The sequence below is a fragment of the Canis lupus genome, chromosome 16 (assembly GCF_048164855.1).
Source record: "Canis lupus baileyi chromosome 16, mCanLup2.hap1, whole genome shotgun sequence".
NCBI classification, from domain to species: Eukaryota; Metazoa; Chordata; class Mammalia; order Carnivora; family Canidae; genus Canis; species Canis lupus.
The window spans coordinates 57,167,147-57,187,592 of record NC_132853.1 but is presented as its reverse complement, the minus strand read 5'-3'; the positions used below and the strand labels follow the sequence as shown (position 1 = coordinate 57,187,592).

General features: G+C 56.3%; 1 protein-coding gene across 2 annotated transcripts in view; it reads right to left on the bottom strand.

Moving 5' to 3' along the window:
* Window positions 1-359: 359 nt before the first annotated feature.
* The window catches only part of MGAT5B (alpha-1,6-mannosylglycoprotein 6-beta-N-acetylglucosaminyltransferase B), a 70,790-nt gene continuing 50,703 nt past the window's right edge, over window positions 360-20,446 (bottom strand). Inside the window, exons 11-18 of one of the 2 annotated variants that reach the window (XM_072781733.1) lie at window positions 18,569-18,699; window positions 18,112-18,211; window positions 10,693-10,925; window positions 9,390-9,536; window positions 9,120-9,236; window positions 3,778-3,852; window positions 2,345-2,601; window positions 360-1,859 (exon numbers count right to left, since the gene is read on the bottom strand). In XM_072781733.1, coding sequence (XP_072637834.1) covers window positions 1,661-1,859; window positions 2,345-2,601; window positions 3,778-3,852; window positions 9,120-9,236; window positions 9,390-9,536; window positions 10,693-10,925; window positions 18,112-18,211; window positions 18,569-18,699 — 1,259 coding nt within the window. In that variant the 3' untranslated portion in view covers window positions 360-1,660. The remainder of the gene's footprint in view (window positions 1,860-2,344; window positions 2,602-3,777; window positions 3,853-9,119; window positions 9,237-9,389; window positions 9,537-10,692; window positions 10,926-18,111; window positions 18,212-18,568; window positions 18,700-20,446) is intronic. The other variant, XM_072781734.1, reaches the window with a different exon arrangement.

Sequence of the window (20,446 nt, the reverse complement as noted above, 5' to 3'; positions counted from 1 at the left end):
GATGAGACAGCTGAACAACAAAAAATGACAAATTGTGTGGCCAACACTCTGCCCCGTGTCTGAAGGACGGCAAAGACCCAGTAAGCGTTAGCTAGTATTTCTCATGATCTGCCTCAGGCTCTTATCAAAATACATGTTTACTCTCTGACCTCCCAGAGGCCAGGCCGAGGTGAACAGAGCCGGGTGCAGAGTCTCAGTGCGGCGCAGCCTGACCCAGAGAGCGCCAGCTCTGGGGCCCCAAGCACCCTGTGTGCAGCAAGTGACAAGGGGCAGCAGGGGCCTGGGGCCCCAACATAGCCAGGCCCTCGCCCTGGGCATCCCAGGAAAAGACGAGAAACAGCACGCTCCTCCTCTGCACCTCACATCCCAATAAAATATTTATTATTTCAAGAAATAAATCTTTAAAAAAAGAGAGAGAGAGAAAAGAGTGTCTCTATTGCTTGCCCCCGACAGGTCAGGTCCCTGGTGGCCATGGAGCTCCTGTGGCCACAGGGGGGCGGTCTTGGATGGGCTCCCCCCCTCTCCCAGCTCTCAGGGCTCCCGGCAGGGTGGAGGGGCAGGCCTGGGTGGGGGCGGGAGGTGGGATTATAAAACGGGGGTGGGGTGGCAGTGTCTCTGAAGGCCCCACCGGCTTAACCAGGCAGGGCTCCGGGCAGGGGGAGGAGGGGAAGGGAACATCATGGGGCAGGGGCAGGCATGCCACACAGAGATGATGGGTGGGTCCAGAGGTGGTTTGAGGCTGGAGGAAGCTTGAGGCAAAGGACGGGCAGCATCGGAGGGGGGACTACCTGGGGGCAAGCAGGCCTGGGAAGCCAGGAGCTGGGCTGGGCATGCCACGAGGCTGAAGCTCCATCCCAAGCCTTTGCCTACAAGAGACGCTGGAGGGGAGGGGGTGTGCGGGTTCCCAAGCCTGCTGGGGTGGGGACAGAGGCTCTGGGGACAAATCCACGGCCTGGAATTGCAGTCATGCCAGGATGAGTTTCGGGAGAAGCCCAAAGTGGAGAGAGCTGGAGCAAGCAGGAGACAGAAAGAGTTCAACCCAGGGGGCTAGGTGGTCCCCACACTCTCGCTGTGCTCCCCAATATAGGACGGAGGGGGATTTTGCAAAGGCGGTGGGGGGCTGAGAGGAGGCAGGAACAGGGTACCCCGCCTGGCCTTCCCCCACTCCCTGGTCCTTTTGGTCCACGCCCCAAACAACCATAGAGGGATGAGGCTGACCCCTCACACGTCACTGCCCTCTCCCCAGACCCTTGGTGGGGGCGGGGGCGGGCGGGCACTGCCCCTGCTCCCTCCTCGTACATTCTGGAGCCCCATCCTGGGCCTACGAAGGGCCAGGGCGTCAGTCTGGTCCAGAACTCGGCTGGCACGGAAGCAAGGGGCCTCCGAGCACCTGCTCCTGCCGGGGCAGCCCTCTGACGGGTCCCACAGCCGCTTGGCCACGACGCTGCCACGAGCCCCGGGAGGAGGTCGAGGAGCCCGGCCGGGTGGGCGAAGGCCCGTAGCCCTGGGCCCGTGCCCTGTGCGAGTATCTGCTCTGCCCGCTTCCTGGCCAAGGAAGGAAGCTCCAGCGTGGGAGGAGTCGAGGGGAGGGCAGGGCGCTGGAGGTCAGAATCTGCTGGTGCTTTCTCCGCGGCAGGGAGGGCCGGACGGGTGGCTGCCCTCACAGACAGTCCTGGCACAGGGCCACTTGGCCCTTGCGGAAGTCTCGGCAGGGACAGAGCCGGTGGTACTTGGTGCTGGAGCCCGCGCAGCTGAAGAGCAGGGGCTCCTTCTGCAGGAAGCACTCGCGGCCGGGCTGGGCGAAGGCCGGGTACAGGTGGTTCATCTCCGACTCCGTGCTGTCACAGGGCACCCGCAGCCTGGACGGGCACCGCGGGCGGCGGTCACGGCCCCAGCCCGGCCCGGCCCGGCCCCAACCAGGGAAGATGATTCTAGGGGACAGCAGGACAAACCCCGGGCCGCATCCCCGCTGGGGGAGAGGGGGACGGGGGGTGGCTGGGCTGGGAGGAACCCTGGGCCGCTTTCCTGGCCTGGACCTAGGAGATGCCCAGACAGGCTGGACAGAGGCTGGAGGGGGGGGGCGGGGAGGGACTGGCAGCGGCTCCTGTGCTGGTGGTTTGGGGCCGAAGCTTCACCACGGTGCGGGGTGGGGGGGTGGGGGGGCACCCGTGACATGGACACCTGTCCGTGGTCCCTACTGGGTTCTTCCTGACTCGCAGGAGAGCATCAGCCCCCCTCCACCCGTTGGCAGGGCGGTGACGGGGCAGTTACGGGGCGAGGAGCTGCAGGGGAGCGAGGCTGGGTCAGCCCAGGAGGTGGGCGGGCGGGCGGGGGGCTCACTTACTTCTGGAAGGCGTCCTGGCTGTTGAGGAAGGGGAAGAAGGACGGCTCGCAAATCAGCCCATGGTCCAGGCAGGCGTCGGTGCAGGCCCTCCCGGCGGTGGCCAGCCAGGCCCGGAGGGAGTGTGCTGGGGGCCAGGCCCCGGGGGCCACGCTGGCATTCTGGGCCCACTCCAGGTGGGTGGCATTGGGGGCCAGGACGAAGGGGCTCTGTGGGGCTCGGGCCCCTCCTGGGGCAGGGCCGGGGGCTGCACAGAAGTCCTGGCCGGCGGGGAGTGGGGGGTGGGGGGGAAGCAGCATTAGACGGGGAAATGGGACCCAGATGCCACCGGCTGACACTTGGGCGCATGGCCTTGCCACCACAGCAGCCACACCACCTGGGGAGCTCCCTGAACGCCAGGCAGACTTCCGCACGTTATGTCATTTATGCCTGGAGGCAGCCCCAGCAGAAGTGTCCTAACACGTCCCCCGCTATTTTATGGGGCTCAGAGAGGTCACGGGCCCTGTGCTGGCCTCACAGCTGGATGGCAGGGGCCAGCCTGGATGCCGACCCCCCTGCACCGCCTCACTGCTGGTCACACTTCAGCTGGGCTCAGAGTTTCCGCCCTGAGGCTCATGTGCCCTACCTGCGGTGGGGCTGGGGGGGTAGGGGGGCTGGGGCTGACCAGAGGGGCGCTCCTCGCCGGGGTCAGCTCCAGGGGCCTGCAGGGCCCGACAAATGTTTCCGTGAGCCTCATGGTGACATCCCTGTGGGAGGCAGGGGGCTGAGAGTCCCGGGCTCTCAGTATTCCTGTCCGTAAAGCTAATGATCTAGAACCTCTCTCCAGCCCAGACACAGGCCACATGTGCTCCGTCTGAGTATCAAGTAGTTATAAAGCACCTTACACCCAGTCCCGTGGCCCAGCCGGGCCCTGCCACTCCTGGCCACCCACCCCAGAAACCCGGAGCCTGGAAGGCCACCGCCAGCCCTCGGGAGGCTCAGATCCCCTGCTTCTCCAGCAGCCCCGTCCCCTGGGTTCTCAGCAGAGTCCTCTTCCCTGGGGGTGGGATGGGGGTGGACGCCTTCTGTACCTGCCACTCAATCAGGTATCAAACTTTCAAGCAAGTTCTTTATCAAAATAAAAATAACGGTCCGTGCTTCTGTGTGGTGGTAGGGGGCTGGGCTCTAGAGCTGGTGACCCCAGGGGCCCCCAGGCCTGGACTCGGAGCAGGAGAAGAGCAGGATACCCCTGCATCTCCCAACTCCCCCCCGCCCCCAGCATCTGCAGGAAAAGGAAACTGAGAGGAGCAGGAGCAGGAGTTTACGGGGCACAGAGCCCTGCATGGAGAGAGCTTCCCCAGACAATGGAGCTGGCTAGACCCCCTCCTCTGGTCTGATGGGGTTTGGGGTAGTCCCCACCCCCCATCCCTGGGGCAGAGAGCGGAGGGCCCACCTACTTGGTGCTGGATGTAGGCGTGGATTCGCTCCAGCATCCCCTCACAGGTGTACTCGTAGGGCAGGTAGGGGTCTACCTGTGGGAGAGACGGGCAGACACATGGGGCAGGAGGAGCCCCGGGCCCCACTAGGCCTGGCTGCTGGGGGCCGGCCAGGCTCAGCATTGGGGGGCAGAAATCTGCTGTGCCCAGGGAGCCCACCACCCCATCTACCTGGCCCTCCACTCAGATCTCCGGTGACCCCTCCCGTGGTACTGGAGGTGGCCCCACTCCCTCCGCCCCTTCCCAGCTGCACAGCTCCCATCCCCATCCCCTCCTGGGCTCTGACGCCTGCTCTTCCCATAGCCAAGCCAGATGGATCCACCCTCCCCTCTTGGGTGACACCTCCTCCAGGAAGCGGTCCCTGAGCCCCAGCCCCACCCGTGACAGGACCACTTTCCTTGGTGGCACCTGAGAATTCCTCCATCATCATTTCTGATTTCTCCCTCGTGTCTCTCAGGTTACAGGTCCCTTGAGAACTGGACTAGGACTCGTCCACCATCGAGTCCACCGCCTGGCATAGTGCCTGTATACAGTAGGTGCTCAGGAAACAGCACCTCCAGCTCTGTCCGCACTCTGCCCAGAACATAGAATGTTCACGAAAAGGAACACAGGGGCAGCTCCCGGTCAGATGGAATGAGACGGATCTGTAAGGCTTCCTGCCCAGGCCAGGCACCTGGGAACTATGGAGGGCACCTGCACCCAGGGGAGGCCACAGGCCATCTGTCTAAATAGCCAACGGTTACAAAGCACCCGCACGGGGGTGTGGCTGGGAGCAGACGGGGTGAGGAGCAAGGGGAATGGGGAGAAGCCTGAAAGGGGGTGCCCACCTCCTGTGGGGGGGTACCGCACCTCCTCTCCACTCTTCTAACCTGACCAAACCCGCTCCTTTTACCCCGCCTAGCACACAGCCCCTCAGAGGAAACTGAGGGCTGGGGGGGGCAGTGTGGATGACCCGTCCCAGACACACACGGGCCTTCGACCTCCCTTGTCCCGTGTGTGTGCAAGTGTGTGTACATGTGTGTATATGACATATTGTATGTATGCGTGTCTGTTGTGTGCATGTGCGTGCTGTACATATATATGTGTGTACAAGTGTGTGCACCGCATGCACATGAGCATATATGATGTATGTATGCGTGCATTTTGTGTATATGTGTGTGTTGTGTATATGTATGTGCTGTGTGCTATGCATGTGCAAGTGTGCACATGTGTACACGTGCATATGATGTATGTATGCGTATGTTTTGTATTGTGTATGTGTGTACATGTGCTGTGTGCATTGTGTATATGTAGGTGTGCAAGTGTGTGCACATGTGTGTATATGATGTATGTGTGTATTGTGTATACACGTGCATGTGCATATGTATGTGCTGTGTGCACTGTGTACATATATGTGCAAGTGTGTGTACACGTGCATATATGATGTGTGTAGGCGTGTGTATTGTGTATACATGTGCATATGTGTATCTATGTGTACAGTGTATAGATGTGTGTGCACATGTGTGTATATGACATTGTGTGTATATATGCATCTGTTTTGTGTATACGTGTGTCTTGTGTAGTGTGTGCACGTGTACAAATGTGTGTGTGTGTGCTGTGCGAATCTGCACATATCTGTGATGTATGTGTGGGGCTGGGCACCCACCTGACCCGGCCGGATCCTGATTCTTGCCAGCAGCCCAGGCAGTGTGGGCTGACACCTGTGCCCGAGGGGGGGTGGCCTCCGTCCCCCTCGTCGAGCCCACTGGGTGCGCCACGCAGTCCTGCTCCCTGCAGACCCCACCTCAAAGGGCTGGAGGCCCATCCTGGGCCCTCTGCCTAGGGGCACCCCTGACTGTCAGGCTGAGGAGCGCACCAGGGGCACCTGGGTTCAGGCCACCAGAAGATTCTTGGGACAAGAGCCCGCCCATCTGGCCCTGGCCCCAGTTCCCACTGTGAGCGGCTATTCTTAATCCAGGGGCGGCTCGGGATCCCGAGAATCCCAGCTCCCACCTCTGGCCGCCACCACACAGCCCAGCCGCCTGCAGCCCTCCCGGGTCTACGCCGTCCACGGCCGGGGTCCCCTGGTTCCCCGGACGCCCGTGGGGTACAAGACTTCCAGCCCTGGTTATAGACCCCCCAGGGGACAGAGTTCCCCTCCAGATGTCACTCTTCCTGCTCCACAGCAGAACCCCTCCCTCCATCACCGACCCCCCCTGAAGCCCACGTCACCCGCTAATTCTCATCAGCCTGCCACGTCCCACCTGCCATGAATCTCGCCGGAGGAGCCAGCCTGCCTGGAAATTACCCTCATTAGGCCTCGTTACAGGTGCGCACAGTAATCAGTCTCGACGGGCTGGCAGGTGCTGGTCCCGCGCTGCAATGAGCGTGGGAGGGAGGGAGGGGTGGGCAGGTCCTGGCCCGGCTTCCCCCCCAGCAGAGGTGCCACTGGCAAACCCACCCACCCGGAGTCTCTCCTAGCTCCTCCTTGTTCCTCTTGTCTCCCCCTCCCCGTGAAAGGCCCCAAGACTCACAGAACAAGCTGCGCCCTCAATCAGTTCTCTAAAATAGGATTATGAGAGCGGCCCAGGGTGCTCGTTGAAAATGCAGGTGCCAAGGCCACACCTGGTCCTTTAAAATCACCGGACCTGGGGATGGGGTGGAGAAGGCTGGGGGGCTCTGGCGGTTAAGTGCCTTCAGCTCAGGTCATGATCCCGGGGTCCTGGGATGGAGCCCCATGTCTAACGGGCTCCCTGCTCGGCCCCCTTCTTCTGGGACATTGGGTAGTGTCGGCCGCGATATCCCCTCTTCTCACGGGAGGGCACCTGCTTCTCCTCCCTCTGCCCCCCTCCCCCGCTCATTCTCTCTCTCTCTCAAAAAAAAAAAAAAATCTTTAAAATCAGAAGACAGGCCCAGGACCTGCATTTTAAACACCTCCCAGGTGATTCTTGGGTCAGGGGGTGAACTGCCCAGGAGGTGGGATGGGACCCCTGAAGGGGCTAAAGGCAGCAGGTGGGCAGGGTTTGGGGCCCACCTGCCGGTGCCAGCTTGGCAGATTTGCCAAACCTTGGTTCCCAGACCCTTTGGTTACTGTGATCTTTTAATTAACTAACAAAATTAAACAGGTGTTTGTGTAAAAAAAAAAAATCAAAAGGAAAAACGATCAAAAGTAAGTTTCCCTCCCTCGGCAGACATCCAGGCCCTTCACCCCGGGAAGCCGCTGTCACCAGCTTCTGGAGGGTCCAGCCACTATCTCGCTCCTTTTGCTCGGCACTAGATCTTGCAGGTTGGGCCTGACCTGAGCTCTGGGGGTGTGCACAAGCCTTGCGGGCCTCCCCTTCCACCCCTGTCCTTGTCCCCTGTGACAGAAGCCCTGGAGGATTGCTTTACCAGGGGGAGGGGAGAAGGAGCAGGAGGAGAATGTGGAGGGGCAGGGGGGGTCCCCTCCAGGGTAGCCCTGTGCCTTGTTGGGGGGCCTTCCGATGCAGCGGCCACCTGGGATGTAGGGTGCTGTGCCACACTTGGGGCTGGGGTCGGTCAGGTTTTGGCAGTGCCTCCTTTCTTCTGGACTGAGGCCACCTGGAGAGCCCCTCACCCAAGGGCCATCTCCGGCTTGCTCAAGGGTCCCCAGGTGCAGCCCTCAGCCCGTGATGGATGGAGCTGGCAGATAAACCCTCCCCCTGGTTTACTCGACTCTCAGGTAGGACAATCTGGGATGTAACCTACCTACCTGTCAGAGTCTCCCCGCCCACCCCGGCGGGCAATGAGCACCAGGTGCCAGCAGGGGTGACCTACCCCATAACACACCATCTCACTTGGTCACTCCAGGACCTTCCTCCTTCCTGGGATGACTTCCCAAACCAGCAGCTTGTGCCTTGGGGGTCACCTCCTGGAGGAGCCCCATCAGAGATGGCCCGAGACCTGGGGGGGGGCCACAGTAGACATTTGCTCACGCTGATGCTTAAGGAGTGGGGGGCTCCCCACCTCTGCTCGGGGCGGGGCCAGGAGCCCAGCCACCCTGCAGGTCAACTCGGCCACGTCCATCCATCCATCCGTCCGCCACAACTAGGCTAAGACTCAGCAGTGTTCTTCTGGGCACTTCCCTAGACACTCACTCCCGGACTGAAGAACGGAAGGACGAGGGTGTGGCCAGTGGAGGAATGGAGCAGGTGAGGGAGGTAGGGATTTTTGGGGGGAGGGGGGCATCTGCAGAGGCGGGCAACAAACGCTGGGGGTCCGAACAAACACTGGGAGTGAGTGATAGCGAACGCAGGGGAGTGTTACAGAAAAAAAATGCAAGGACAACCAGGCAGGGCCGTGGGCCCGAAGCTGAGCCCGGGGGTCCCCCTGTGGGGTGGCCATCCCTCTAGACTCTGCCCTCGAGCCTGGCAGTGCCCCCAGCTCCTGGGGTCTAGCTGCGTCCCCTGCCGAAGGAGCCTATCATGTCACTCCTGCCAAGGCCAAGGCTCTGCAGGCCCCCCCAGCCCCCGAAGCCCACCCTGAGCGGTACGCACCCCCGGGAGGGCACCCGGTGAACGTGGTGTTGGGCAAGGAAGGGGACAGCGGCTGGGCTGCTTATTGTCGTTCTGCCTCGCGTCCAGGCTACAGCAAGAAGTGGGGCCCGGGGGTGGGGGGTCACGGTGAACAGAGCGCTGCCTGCATGGTCTGACCCCCTTTCCAAAGTGAGGGGCCCAGAGGAACATGGGGCCGTCGGAGGCCGCGAGCTGAACTGCAAGGCGACCTGTCAAGCCCCCCCCGTGGCTCCCTCCCTGCCTGCGCCCACCAGCGCTCACATACCTGCTGAAGGAAACCCAGAAAGTTCTTCCCCTTGCTACTCAAGGGGTGACCCTAGGCCTGCCACCACCCCTGACCTCGAGAGAAATGCAGGATTTCAGCCCCAACCCAGACCTGCTGAATCCAAACCTGCGTTTTACCAAGATCCCCAGGCGACCTGTGTGCACGTTTAGAGTTTGAGATACGCTGTCGACAGGCCACGGGCCCACACGCCAGCAGAGTTCAGAGACCCTGCGGGCCCTAATACTGAGAACATTTGCTCAGCCCCAACTCTGGGGGTGCCCACGGGGCTTAGCCTCCTACAGTGCTTAAAACGTGATTCCGGACCCAGCGCGGCCATGTAAGGTTGTGCAGGTTGCTCACGGCACAAAGGCATTTCCCTGCCCCTCCCCCCCACCCACCCCCCACCAGGTCAAATTTGCCAACCCAGGCCTGCAAGCCTGAATTCACCAGGAGGGCCACCTCTTCCTAATCACAGCGAACACCCGGCCCCAGCAGCTAGTGGCAGCCCCGAGGGGTCTGAACCTCACCTGCGTTCTCATGATGGCCTTGATGGCTGCCTCGAACTCCTCCGAGTTGTTGTAGTCCACGGTCCACACGTGGGGCTTGCCGATGAAGTTCTCCGCGTAGGGATGCTGGGAGAACACCTGGCGGGCGCAGGGAGCAGCAGCTTCTCCCCCTGCCCGCCAGGCCGGCCTGGGCGACGGGGAGGCGCCCCCGCCCCCGGTCCCCCACGCCCTCCCCCGGTGCCCCTCTTCCAGGACCGGCAGGGCCCCCCCGCCCAGGCCCTCCCCGCTCACCTCTCTGGAGGTGGGCTTGCCGCGGAAGAACTCGTGGTTGAGGGAGCTGTGGGGCGGGCTGAAGCGCGACTGCAGGAACACGCAGCCGTTGGCGATGGCCTCCAGGGGCGCGGGGCCCTCGTACGGGAAGCCGAAGCCTATGAAGAGCTGAGGGGCGAGGGGCGCAATGGTCATGGAGGGCCCCCGCAAGCTGGGGTCAGGACATTGAGGGAGGCAGCCTGGAGGGGTGGGGGGTGTCAAGACGGCCCAGACCATCTGGGTGCCATGGCATGTGCTTCCCCTCTCCGGGCCTCAGTTTCCCCGTTTGTGAAACGAGGAGGTCTGATTAGGTAATATCAGTGGCCTTTCCTGCTCCAGGGGGCTATGGTTCTGGAGGGGAGGAAAGAGAAAACTGAGGGTCTGAAGCTCGGAAGGCTTCACCCACAGCCACAGCTGAACTGGAAGGACCTTTACTCATCCTGGAAACAATCATTTGGCGCCTAACTTGTGCCAGGGGTGCTCATGGGGCTGGGCCCCAGAAGGCAATCGATAAAGGATTCTGAACCCCGGGCTGCTGTGTAAGGTTGTTCAGGTTATTCACTGCACAAAGCCTCTCCTGCTGCCCCAACACACACACACACACACGCACACACACACACACGTCCAGGAAGCCTGAGGAAAGAGCTGTGGCTAGATCAGGAGAGGACCTGGACGCTGGCTGGAGGCCCCCCAGCCTCAGCTGACCCCTCAGGGCCCAGCAGCAGTCTCGCCCGCTGCACCAGCTGCTGCTCCAGGAATACAGCACAGAACTTCCAGAAGCAGTCAGAACAGGAGCCCCAGGGAACTCCAGCCAGGACGTGACCTCAGCCTGCCCTGCATCCCTTCAGTGGCTCTCAAAGCTAGGCCTGGCCCAGGAGTCCGCTGGGCTGCCCTGGTACTGATGGGGTGAGGAGGGCAGCCCACTTCCTCTCCCCCATTGCTGGGCTCGGCTCCACTGGTCCTGCCCAGGTCCCTCCTTGGTGAGCACTCCCAGCTCTGTCCCCAGCTCTTTCCAGGCCCCCGGAGACTTGGACAGGAGGCCCCCTGAGCCTCCCTCAGGGGAGCAGAGCATAAGGCCCGGACAGGAGGCTCAGGGTAGGAGGGCATGAGGCCTGGACAGGAGCCTCAGGGGAGCAGAGCATGCTGGGGTACATCGACACATGGAAGGGGCCACAAACAATGGTGGCAGGCACGGTGGGCCCGGAGCGGGGGCACTTGGGGTGCCCCCCTTTGGTGTCTGTGGCCAGGCCAGAGTGAGGATGGTCAGGGCCATGGTGGGGCTCACCTTGGCCTTGCGCAGCAGCTGCTGGAACTCAGGCTGTGGCAAGAGGCCGTGGTTCTTCACGAAGGCCGGGACCTCAGGGGGCCGCTGGCTCTCGTAGTACACGGTGCCATGAATCTCCATATACTTGTTCAAGATGCCCAGGAACTTCTCCTTCCCCTGGAAGAGGAGGAGGTGGAGATGGGAGCCTCGCCCCAACTGTGGAAGGCAGAGCTGTCCGAAGAAACACCCCTGGTCTGGAAGTCAGAAAATGTGGGGCCAGTCTTAGGTCAGCCATCAACCAGCTGCGTGACCCTGGGTGAGGCCCCTCCCCTCTGGTCCTCGTTCTCTTCATCTGTGAGTTGTGGAGGTTGGACTGGACTATTTTTAGCCATGGAACTGCTTTCTTTGCAAAGAAATCCTATGGGGACGCATATTTAAAGGCATTAAATCCCCCGAACCTGGTATCTCTAAGAGCATCTGAAGAGCTGTGGGGCCAAGGTTATCCCATCCCTCCATCCCTCCGTCCCTCCGTCTCTCCACTCATCCCCTCCTTCCATCTACCCACTCACCCCTCTCCTCTCCCTCTCCTCCCTCCAGCCACGTGGCACATTTTTATAGAGCACTTGCTATGTGTTGGAACTGAGCTCGCTGCTGGGAGCATAGCAAGGACATGATGGAACCCTCATCCTTGAGGGGACACCTGGGGGCAAACCCGCCCAAACTAGCAAAGGCTCAGCCCCTCCAGACTGAGTCCCACATCCATGCCCACCCAGTCCAAGAGGGAGGGAAACAGGCCCAGCTTTGGGGGAAGGGGACAACGGGAGTCAGGGCACAGACAGTAGATAACAGCTCCTCCCCTGGGCACCCATCTGACCCCAGGGCTAGGGCCCTGGGCCAGGAGCAGTGGTCAGTGTAGGACCTCAGTAGGGGTAGGCATGGGGTCTGCCACTGGGCTCTACTTCCTGGGGGCTTTTGAGACTCACAGAGGAGAAGGGATAGGCTGACAAGAAAGGAGCTTCAAGATCACAGAGAAGGCTGGGGCGGGAGGGGTTTTCTTCAGGGAAGGCTAGACCCCCACAGGCCCTCAGGTCAGGAATAAAGAAGCCAGGTTCTCGCTGTGCTGCTGGCTAGCCCGACGTGGGACAGCAAGGACCTTCGGCCCACACTGTAAACCAATCTCTTGAAGAATGTTATCAATGGACATCCAAATATTAACAATTCACATTTTGAAACTCCAACGGCATACATTTTTCATAAGGAGGCCTTCCTCTTCGGGGGAATGGTGTTCTCGGTGATGCACACCAGCCCTGCCTCCGAGAACAACCAGGAAAGGTGGGGAAATAGAAAAACTTCTGTGAAGGTAGTGAAAAGTCTAACAAAGCATGAAGAATTACAAGACCAAGATTTGGGAGAAGAAGGGAAGGAGAGCATTGAGGCTGGGGCTGGGGTCAGCATTCCCCCCTGGGGACACCTGCTGATTCCAGGGTCAGCGTCGAGGAGACTGAGCAGAGCTTCCAGTCGCCTTGTAGAGCTGAGGGACAAGTGAGAGCTCAGGGTCGGCCAAGGGGGCGTCCCTGATGGAAAACCCAGGCTTTGGGTTGGAACTCTGAGGAATTACACGCTGGAAGAAAAGATAGACCGGAGCTAGAAAAGTCTCTATAGGGGCTCAATTGGTATTTGGGGGGAGGAGTGTCTTTATTATTATTATTTTTTTAATTTTATTTATTTTAGAGAGAGAGTGACTGTGAACACAAGCAGGAGGGGCAGAGGGAGACAGAATCCCAAGCAGACTCCCCACTGAGCCCCAACATGGGGCTGGATCCCAGGACCCTGAGATCAGGACCTGAGCCGAACTCTGGAGCCACCCAGGCGCCCCAAGGGCTGAATCTGTTTTAAATAGTCTCAATCCCTATCATTGCTTAAGGTGATCCAAGATTGTTGGAGCCCCACCCACAAGCTAAAAATAAAATCCTAAAATAAATAAATAAATAAATAAAAATAAAAATAAAATCCTCTCCGGAAGAAGAGGGCATCACCTTCAGATTATTTTTAAAATTTTTATATTCATTTTCCAGAACTCCAAAACAAAACAAAAGAAAACAAACAACAATGAAATCCCAGTCTAAACCCCAGGAGGCTTAGAAGAAGCAAGTTTGAGAAAGAAGAAAGCAGGCCGACCTCTGTTCCCTGATTTTAAGACTTCACTGTAAACCTACAGTAATCAAGGTGGTGTGCTATCGGCATCAGACAGATCAATGGAATAGAACAGAGATTCCAGAAATAGACCCACACACGCATGGCCAATTGATTTTTGACAAAGGTGCAAAGACATTTCAGTGGAGGAAGGATAGTTTTTTTCAACCAATGGTCACAGAACATCATGTATCCACATGCAAAAAAGGGAAACGAATTAGAACTTCAATCTGTACTTCGTATCATATATAAAAGTTAATTCAAAATGGACCATAGACTTAAACACAAAATGCAAAATTATAAAACGTGCAGAAGAAAGCACAGGAGAAAAAAATATCTTGTGACCTGAGGTTAAGCAAAGATTTGTTAGATACGACACCAGAAACATAATCCATAAAACACTGGACTTCATTAAGATAAGGAACTTTGCTCTTTGAACGATGCTATTAAGAGAAAGACAAGCCAAAGACAGAAGATATTTGCCAAGCATATATTTGATAAAGGACTGACATTCAGAATGTGGAAAGAACTCTAACAACTTAGGGCGCCTCGGTGGCTCAGTTGGTTATGTGTCTGCCTTTGGTTCATGATTCTGGTATCCTGGGATTGAGCCCCGTGTCGGGGTCCCTGCTCAGTGGGGAGCCTGCTTCTCCCTCTCCCTCTGCCTGCCGCTCACCCTGCTTGTGCGCGCTCTCTAATAAATAAATGAAATCCCTAAAAATACAAAACAAAAACAAAACAAAACAAAAAATCCCTCTAACAACTCAATAATAAGAAAACAAACAGCCCACTTCTTTAAAGGGACAAACTTTTTGAAAGACACTTTTCCCCAAAAAAAGATATAGGAAAAACAAATAAGCACACAAAAATATCTTCGCCATCATTAGTCATAGGGAACTACTAGTCGAAATCCTAGATGCCATCATTAGTCACAGGGAACTACTAGTCGAAATCCTAGATACCATCACACGTCTGTAGAATGGCTCAAATTGAAAAGACGGACCACGCAAGTATTGATGACCTTGTAAGGGAACTGGACTTCTCATATATGGCTGGTAGAATCAGAAAACATTACAACTACTTTTCCTAAAATGTTAAACCTATTTCTACCATATGATCCAGCCATTCCATGCCTAGGTATTTACCCAAGAGAAATGAAAGCATATGTCTGTACAAATGTTTCTACACGAATGTTCATAACAGCTTTGTTCATAATGGCCAAATACTGGAAACAACCCCAAGGTCCACTAACAGGGGAACAGATGCAAACAGTGTGGTGGCATACAATGGAATCCCATGCAATAGAATAAGTATTCAGCCATAAAGAGGAATCAACAATTGATATGTGCAACAACACAGATGAATCTTGAAATAATTATACTCAGAGAAAATCCAGACAAAAAAAATGAGTATAGACCGTATGAGTCCATTTGTATAAAATTATAGAAAATGAAGACTAATCTGTGGTGACAGAAAGGAGATTATGAGCTGTCTGGCTGGGAGGAGGGAAGCGGTGGGAGGAAGGGAACCTGGGGGCAGTGGATGCACCATCCTGACTGTGGCAATGGTTTCACAGGTATGTATGTAGGTCAGAACTTATAAATTATATATTTGAAACACATGTAGTTTACTGCATGTCAATTAGGTCTCAGAAAAGTCTGTTAAAAATAGATTTATTTTTAAGAAATAAACAACTTGATTTTTTAAAAAGATTATTTATTTATTTGAGAGAGAGAGAGAGAGACAGCAGATTAAGCCGGAGAGAACACAAGGGGAGGGAGAGGGCAGAGGAAGAGGGAGAAGCAGGTTCTCCCACTGAGCAGGGAGCCCAACATGGGGCTCGATTCCAGGACCCTGGGGTCATAACCTGACCTGAAGGAAGATGCTTCACCAACTGAGCCACCCAGGCACCCTAAACACCTTGATTTTTAGAAAAATCAGGTACATGACAATATGATCAAAACCCAAGAGACGAAAGGGTGCCTGAGTGGCTCAGTCAGATAAGGATCTGACTCTTGGTTTCAGCTCAGGTCATGATCTCAGGGTCCTGGGATGAAGCCCCACATTGGACTCCAGGCTCAGTAGGGACTCTGCTCATGGATCCTCTCTCTTCTTCTCCCTCTGCCCCTCACCCAGCTTGCATGTGCTCTCTCTCTGTAAAATAAATAAACAAACTTAAAAAAAAAAACAAAACAAGAAACAAACCCAAGAGACATGGACAATAAAAACAGACCCGAGGGAGATCTAAAAGCTGGAGTTATCAGATACAGACTTCAAGATAAATCTGCTGAATGTAGTCAAGGAAATAGAAGATAAGGTTGGAAACCAAATGGAAATGCTAGGAGTAAGAAATCTAGTGGCTGAAATTAAGAACTGAGTGGACAGATTTTCACAGCAGACTGGATCCTGCTGAAGAGAGAATTCATTTAATGAAAAAATGAAAGAAAACATCCAGGATGGACCACAGGGTGGAAGTCACAGAAAAGAATGTAAGAGATGAGGGTATATGTTGGAGTCTAATGTATGCAGAAGCAAAGCCCCAGAAGCACAAGAAGGAGACAGGAGCAGAAGTAATACATAGAGAGACACTAGCTGAGGATCTTCTAAGGCTAATGACAGATCAAATCACAAATTCAAAAATACCTACACATGCCATGTAGGATAAATCCAGAGAGAACCACAAGGAGGCATGCCATAGTAAGTCTACCGAAAACCAAACACACAGAGGTCTTAAAAGTGAGCAGAGAAAGAAGACAAATTACCTTTAAGGAAAAAACAAGGCTCAAAGCAATGACAAAACCCAGAAGGCAAGAGAGTATTTTCATAACACTGAAAGAAAGTAACCGCCAAGCTAGAATTCTGTACTCCGTGAGCACATCCACTAAGAATAAGGCTGAAGTAAAGGCATTTTCAGGAAATCAACATGAAACGAGAGCACACAAGTTGGGGGGATGTAATTAAAGCTTTCTAAGGTTCTTTTATTATCCAATAATGGGGAAAGGTATTGATTAGGCTCGACTTTGCTAAGTCAGGGATGCACCTGTCATCTTTAGAGCAGCCGCGACAAGACTAGGAGAGAGTATATTGAGTCAGCTAAAGGGGGGTGAAATTCAAAACACAGATCAGTGTGAGAGAAGGCACGAGAGAGAAAAGAATGCAGAATGGGCAAGAAAAAGAAACAGAGATCTGCTAGTGAAATGGTAGATTCGAAGCCAAAGATATCAGAAACCACACTAAATGTAAAAGGACTATGTAGCATTAAACCAAATAGGCTCACAGAAGAAAAATCAAACCAAGGATGTAAAGTGTGGAGAGAATGGCTCCACGCCCCCATCACGTCAGCTTCCTTACCCCGTCACAGGAGACAGCGGTTGTTCAGTATCTCGTGCCTTCTCAGACCTTTCATGCATTCAAAGCATATTTACATCTTCCTTACAACACATGCACGAGTGGGTTCATGTTATATATACTGTTCAGCAACCATTTTCTTTTTTTTAATTTATTTTTATGTATTTATTTTTTATTCATGAGAGACACAGAGTGAGAGAGAGGCAGAGATATAGGCAGGGGGAGGAGAAGCTCCCTCCCCTGCAGGGAGCCCAATGTGGGACTCGATCCCAGGATCCCAGGATCACACCCTGAGCTGAAGGCAGACACTCAACCGCTGAGCCACCCAGGCGTCCCCAGCAACCATTTTCTACCCATACACACATTTGTATGTATGCGTGCATGTATGTGTGTGCCTGTACGTAGGCATGTGTGTATGCACACATGCATATATGTAAACTTCCAGTTTCACAAAACAATATTTACTCTTGGGGCACCTGGCTGGCTCAGCTGGTGGAGCGTGCAACTCTTGATCTCGGGGACTGTGAGTGCAAGCCCCACGTTGGGTTGTAGAGATTCCTAAGAAAAATAAAATCTTAAAACAGTATTTACCCTTAATACACATAAGGTCTTCTGATATTCCTTCTGATATTCTATTTCAGTTCAAAGGCTAACTGGGACTCTCTGATTTAGAAAAAGATAAATACGGCATGGTCCCACTTACACGTGGGATCTAAAAGAGTGGAACTCACAGAAACAGTAGAGCGGTGGTCGCCAGGGGCTGGGGGTGCAGAAATGGGGAGAGGCTGGTCAAAGGGACAAACTTTCAGGCGCATGAAGAGCATGCTCAGGGATCTCATGGACAGCACGGTAACTATGGTTAATCCTACTGTATCGTACACTTGAAATTTGCCGAGAGAACATTATTAGGTCTTCGGTGTTCTCACCACATATGTGCACACGCGCACACAGATGACTATGTGAGGCGATGGTGTTTGGTAGCTTGATCATGGTGAGAAGAAAGGATCATTTCACAATATACATATATGTATATGGAGCCATCATGTCATACACCTTAAAGATACACAATTTTCCCTACCAACTATACCTCAGGAAAGCCGAGGAGAAAAAGACGCAGAGCTCCGAGCTCATTTCACTATTTATCTGCAGGCTGCAACCTGCCGACTGAAAGGCCCCCCAAGTCGGCCCTTCCGATGTCTGGCCTGTTTCCTCCAGCGGCAAGTGTGGGACTGCCCTGTTGGCCGCTCTCCTGTCCCCCATTCCTCCCCCCTAGACCCCAGGCTAACATAAAGCAGCACCCAGGCCTGAACCTCAAGGCCCGCTTTCCGGGGACCCAGAGTAAGACAGGCCCCCGTGGCACGAAATTCCCCCAAATGCTCGCCCTGACCCCCGCGGCTGTTCCCGTGAGGACCTCGCACATCCGGCCTCCTCCGCTTCTCTGCCACCTGGTCCCCTGAACTCTGGGCTGCACTGGTCCCGGGATGCTCCCCTCATCCCTCATCCTCTCCATCTGGCCACCTCTGACCCCCTCCAGTCGCAAAGACCAGAGCAATGATGTCTTTTTGGGGGAGCAGTTTCTTGGAGGGCTCCCGCAGAGCAGCGGTGCTCCCACCTACCACTGAGGCGCCTGAGCTCCAGATGAAGCCTTTCCCTCCCGGATTCATAACCGCCCAGTGCCTTGGGGCAGCTCTTCAGCGGTGTCTTCTGGTAAAAGCAGATGCAGTGTGTGCCACCCCCTCCCCAGCGCCTCAGGCTCCCTGGCAGCCTGCTCCTTGCGCATCACTCGAGAAGAGAATGACCTCCCATTCCTCCCCGCCTCCCCGCACCCCGCAGGGTCAGGGGACCCCCTACTGAGAGCAGAGGGCAGCGGGAGGAGAGTGTGGCAAGCAGGCACCATACCTGGAGCTGCCTCGTTGCCAGGAGGGCACAGAGGAAAGAGAAGAGAGAACAGGTCAGTGAGCAGTGAGCACACAACCTCCCGCACGGGGACCGCTTCTCCCTGAAGAGGGGGTTCCAATCCTTAGCCTCTCCTGCTTTCTGCACTGCCCCCCACCCCTCAGAGGCCCCAAGGCTAGCCTAAGCCCCTCTTCCCAGGCTTACAGCGCCCACTGCCCATTGATATGTTCCCAGGGAGGGAGGGGGGTTAGGCCACAGTCCTCGATAAAGCACATCTGGGTTTGTTGCAGAGCAGGGGAGCCGAGGGGGGCAGGTGTGCAGCCCCCAGGCTGGGTATTTTCACTGGCAGTTAGGGACCTCTCTTTTCTGACCCATCAGCGGGGGACATTTCTGCATCCAGAGCTGGGGGTGGTAGACAGAGCCAGATCCTGGAGGTGGGGGTCCCCGGGGGTGCGCTCACCTTCCAGATGCTCGCCTCCTTGCCGTACACCACGGCCATGTTGCTGGCCTTGCCGCCTCTGATGAGCTGCTTCTCTGTCTCGTTGAGCTCCTCGGACACGAAACCCATGAAGGAGTTGTCTGGGGTGTGAGCTGCAGCCAGACCACGGGGTCAGGACGGGGGCCGCCACACAGCCAAGGACACACCCCGGGTCTACCTGGACCTGCCCCATGGCGGGGGGGGGGGGGGCATGTGACAGGGATGGGGACAGGGGACTTGGAAGGCAAAGGGGTCTGGTGGAGGAGGAGGGAGAGCACCCATCAGTGTGTGTCCCCGCCCCGGGCAGCTCCTTCTCCCAGAGATGGTCCCAAAAGCCTGAGCAGCGGGAAAGCCACAAGGTCACCTGGTAGACCCCCTTGCTCGTTTGCAGGCAGGCACGGTCAGGGCCCTGCGCTGGTCCTCCCCCCTCAGTTGGCTTGGGGCCCAAGCTTGGCTGCTCCCCTTTTCTCTCACTGCCGACACCCATCCTCAGAGCCTGGTACCCAAGAGGGACTTCCCGCCTGGCCTCCATCACAGCCGCCCTGGCCCGGGTACCATCCTTTCTGTCCTGGGCCACTGTGACCTGCGGCCGCCCCCATTTCTGCCTTTCTCGTGGCAGCGCCTTTTCTCCAGAGCAATCCTTCCAAACTAACATCCGACCAGGTCCCTCTGCCCAAAACCCTTCAGGGGCCCTGAAGCCCAAGTCCCTACAACCGTCTACAGGATCTGCCCCAACCCCCATTTTGGCAGCTTCTCTTACTACCTCCTGCGACCCTGGCAGGTGCACTCCCTCTCTCCGTCCAGGCTTTGCTCACAGGGTCCTGCCGAGAAGTCCTCCCCGGCCCTGGTCACTCTCTGTCCCTTACCCTGCACTCTCTGACCAGATGCGATGCTGTGTATTTAATTGATCATTTACTGGTGTCAGAATATAAGCCGCACAAGGGCCTCTGATCTGCTCCCTTGCAGGGCCTCAGCACCTGGGCACGCCCGGCGTCCTGGCTCCTGAGCATGTGGACACACCTGCTGTCCCCTCTGCCGGGAGCGCCCTCCGCCCTCTGCTTGGATGAGAAAATACTCCACACAGAGCCAGGGCCCTCCCTTTGTGGCTCCACCCCATGGATCTGTCTTGCTTCAGTGTGGCCCCCACTCTGACCTGCTCACTTGTCCCCAGAACCTGGGGCACCAGGGGCAGGGAATGCGTTTCAGCTCATCCTCCTGTTCCCTGGCCGTGCTAACGAGCTCTGTCTGCCACCATACACCTGCCGGAGGTTTGCAAGGCACGGGGTCCCTCCCCTCTGTGTGCAGGACCTTGAGCTGAATGTGTGCGGAACCCAGTGAAGCCTGCTCCGCCCTCCCGGGTTGGGAGACTACGGCAAGGAGGCTGGCGGAGGCCACACGTCCTTGAATTCCCGGAACAGCCCTGATGCCAAGCACCCTATTTCTTCATTTCAGATGCACGTTTTCACATTTTAGCACTTCTAAAATCCAGGTGTATATGCTTCGATCAAACGTACAGAGTTAACATAGTATTTCTACCCACAAAAGGTCATCAACCCCTGGGGAGCATCGCAGGGGAAGTGAAGGTTTCCTGCCCAAGTGCCCCAGAAAGCTCTTGGGATTCTCGGGTCTGAAAGTCCAACCATAAGGACGGGCCTTTGCTGACTGCAGAACAAAATGATCTTTCTTCCAGAGCATCTGGAACAAAAGGAGGGGCCCAGAGGCCTGGAGTTACTTCTGCGATGGTCAGGGTGTGTGCAGCTCCCCTGTTTCAGGAGGCTCAGGCTGGGGAGCGGCCCTGGAGGGCAGACCAGACCCTCCCTCACCCGCCTCTCCAGGCCTCACCCTCCCACTTAGCTCACG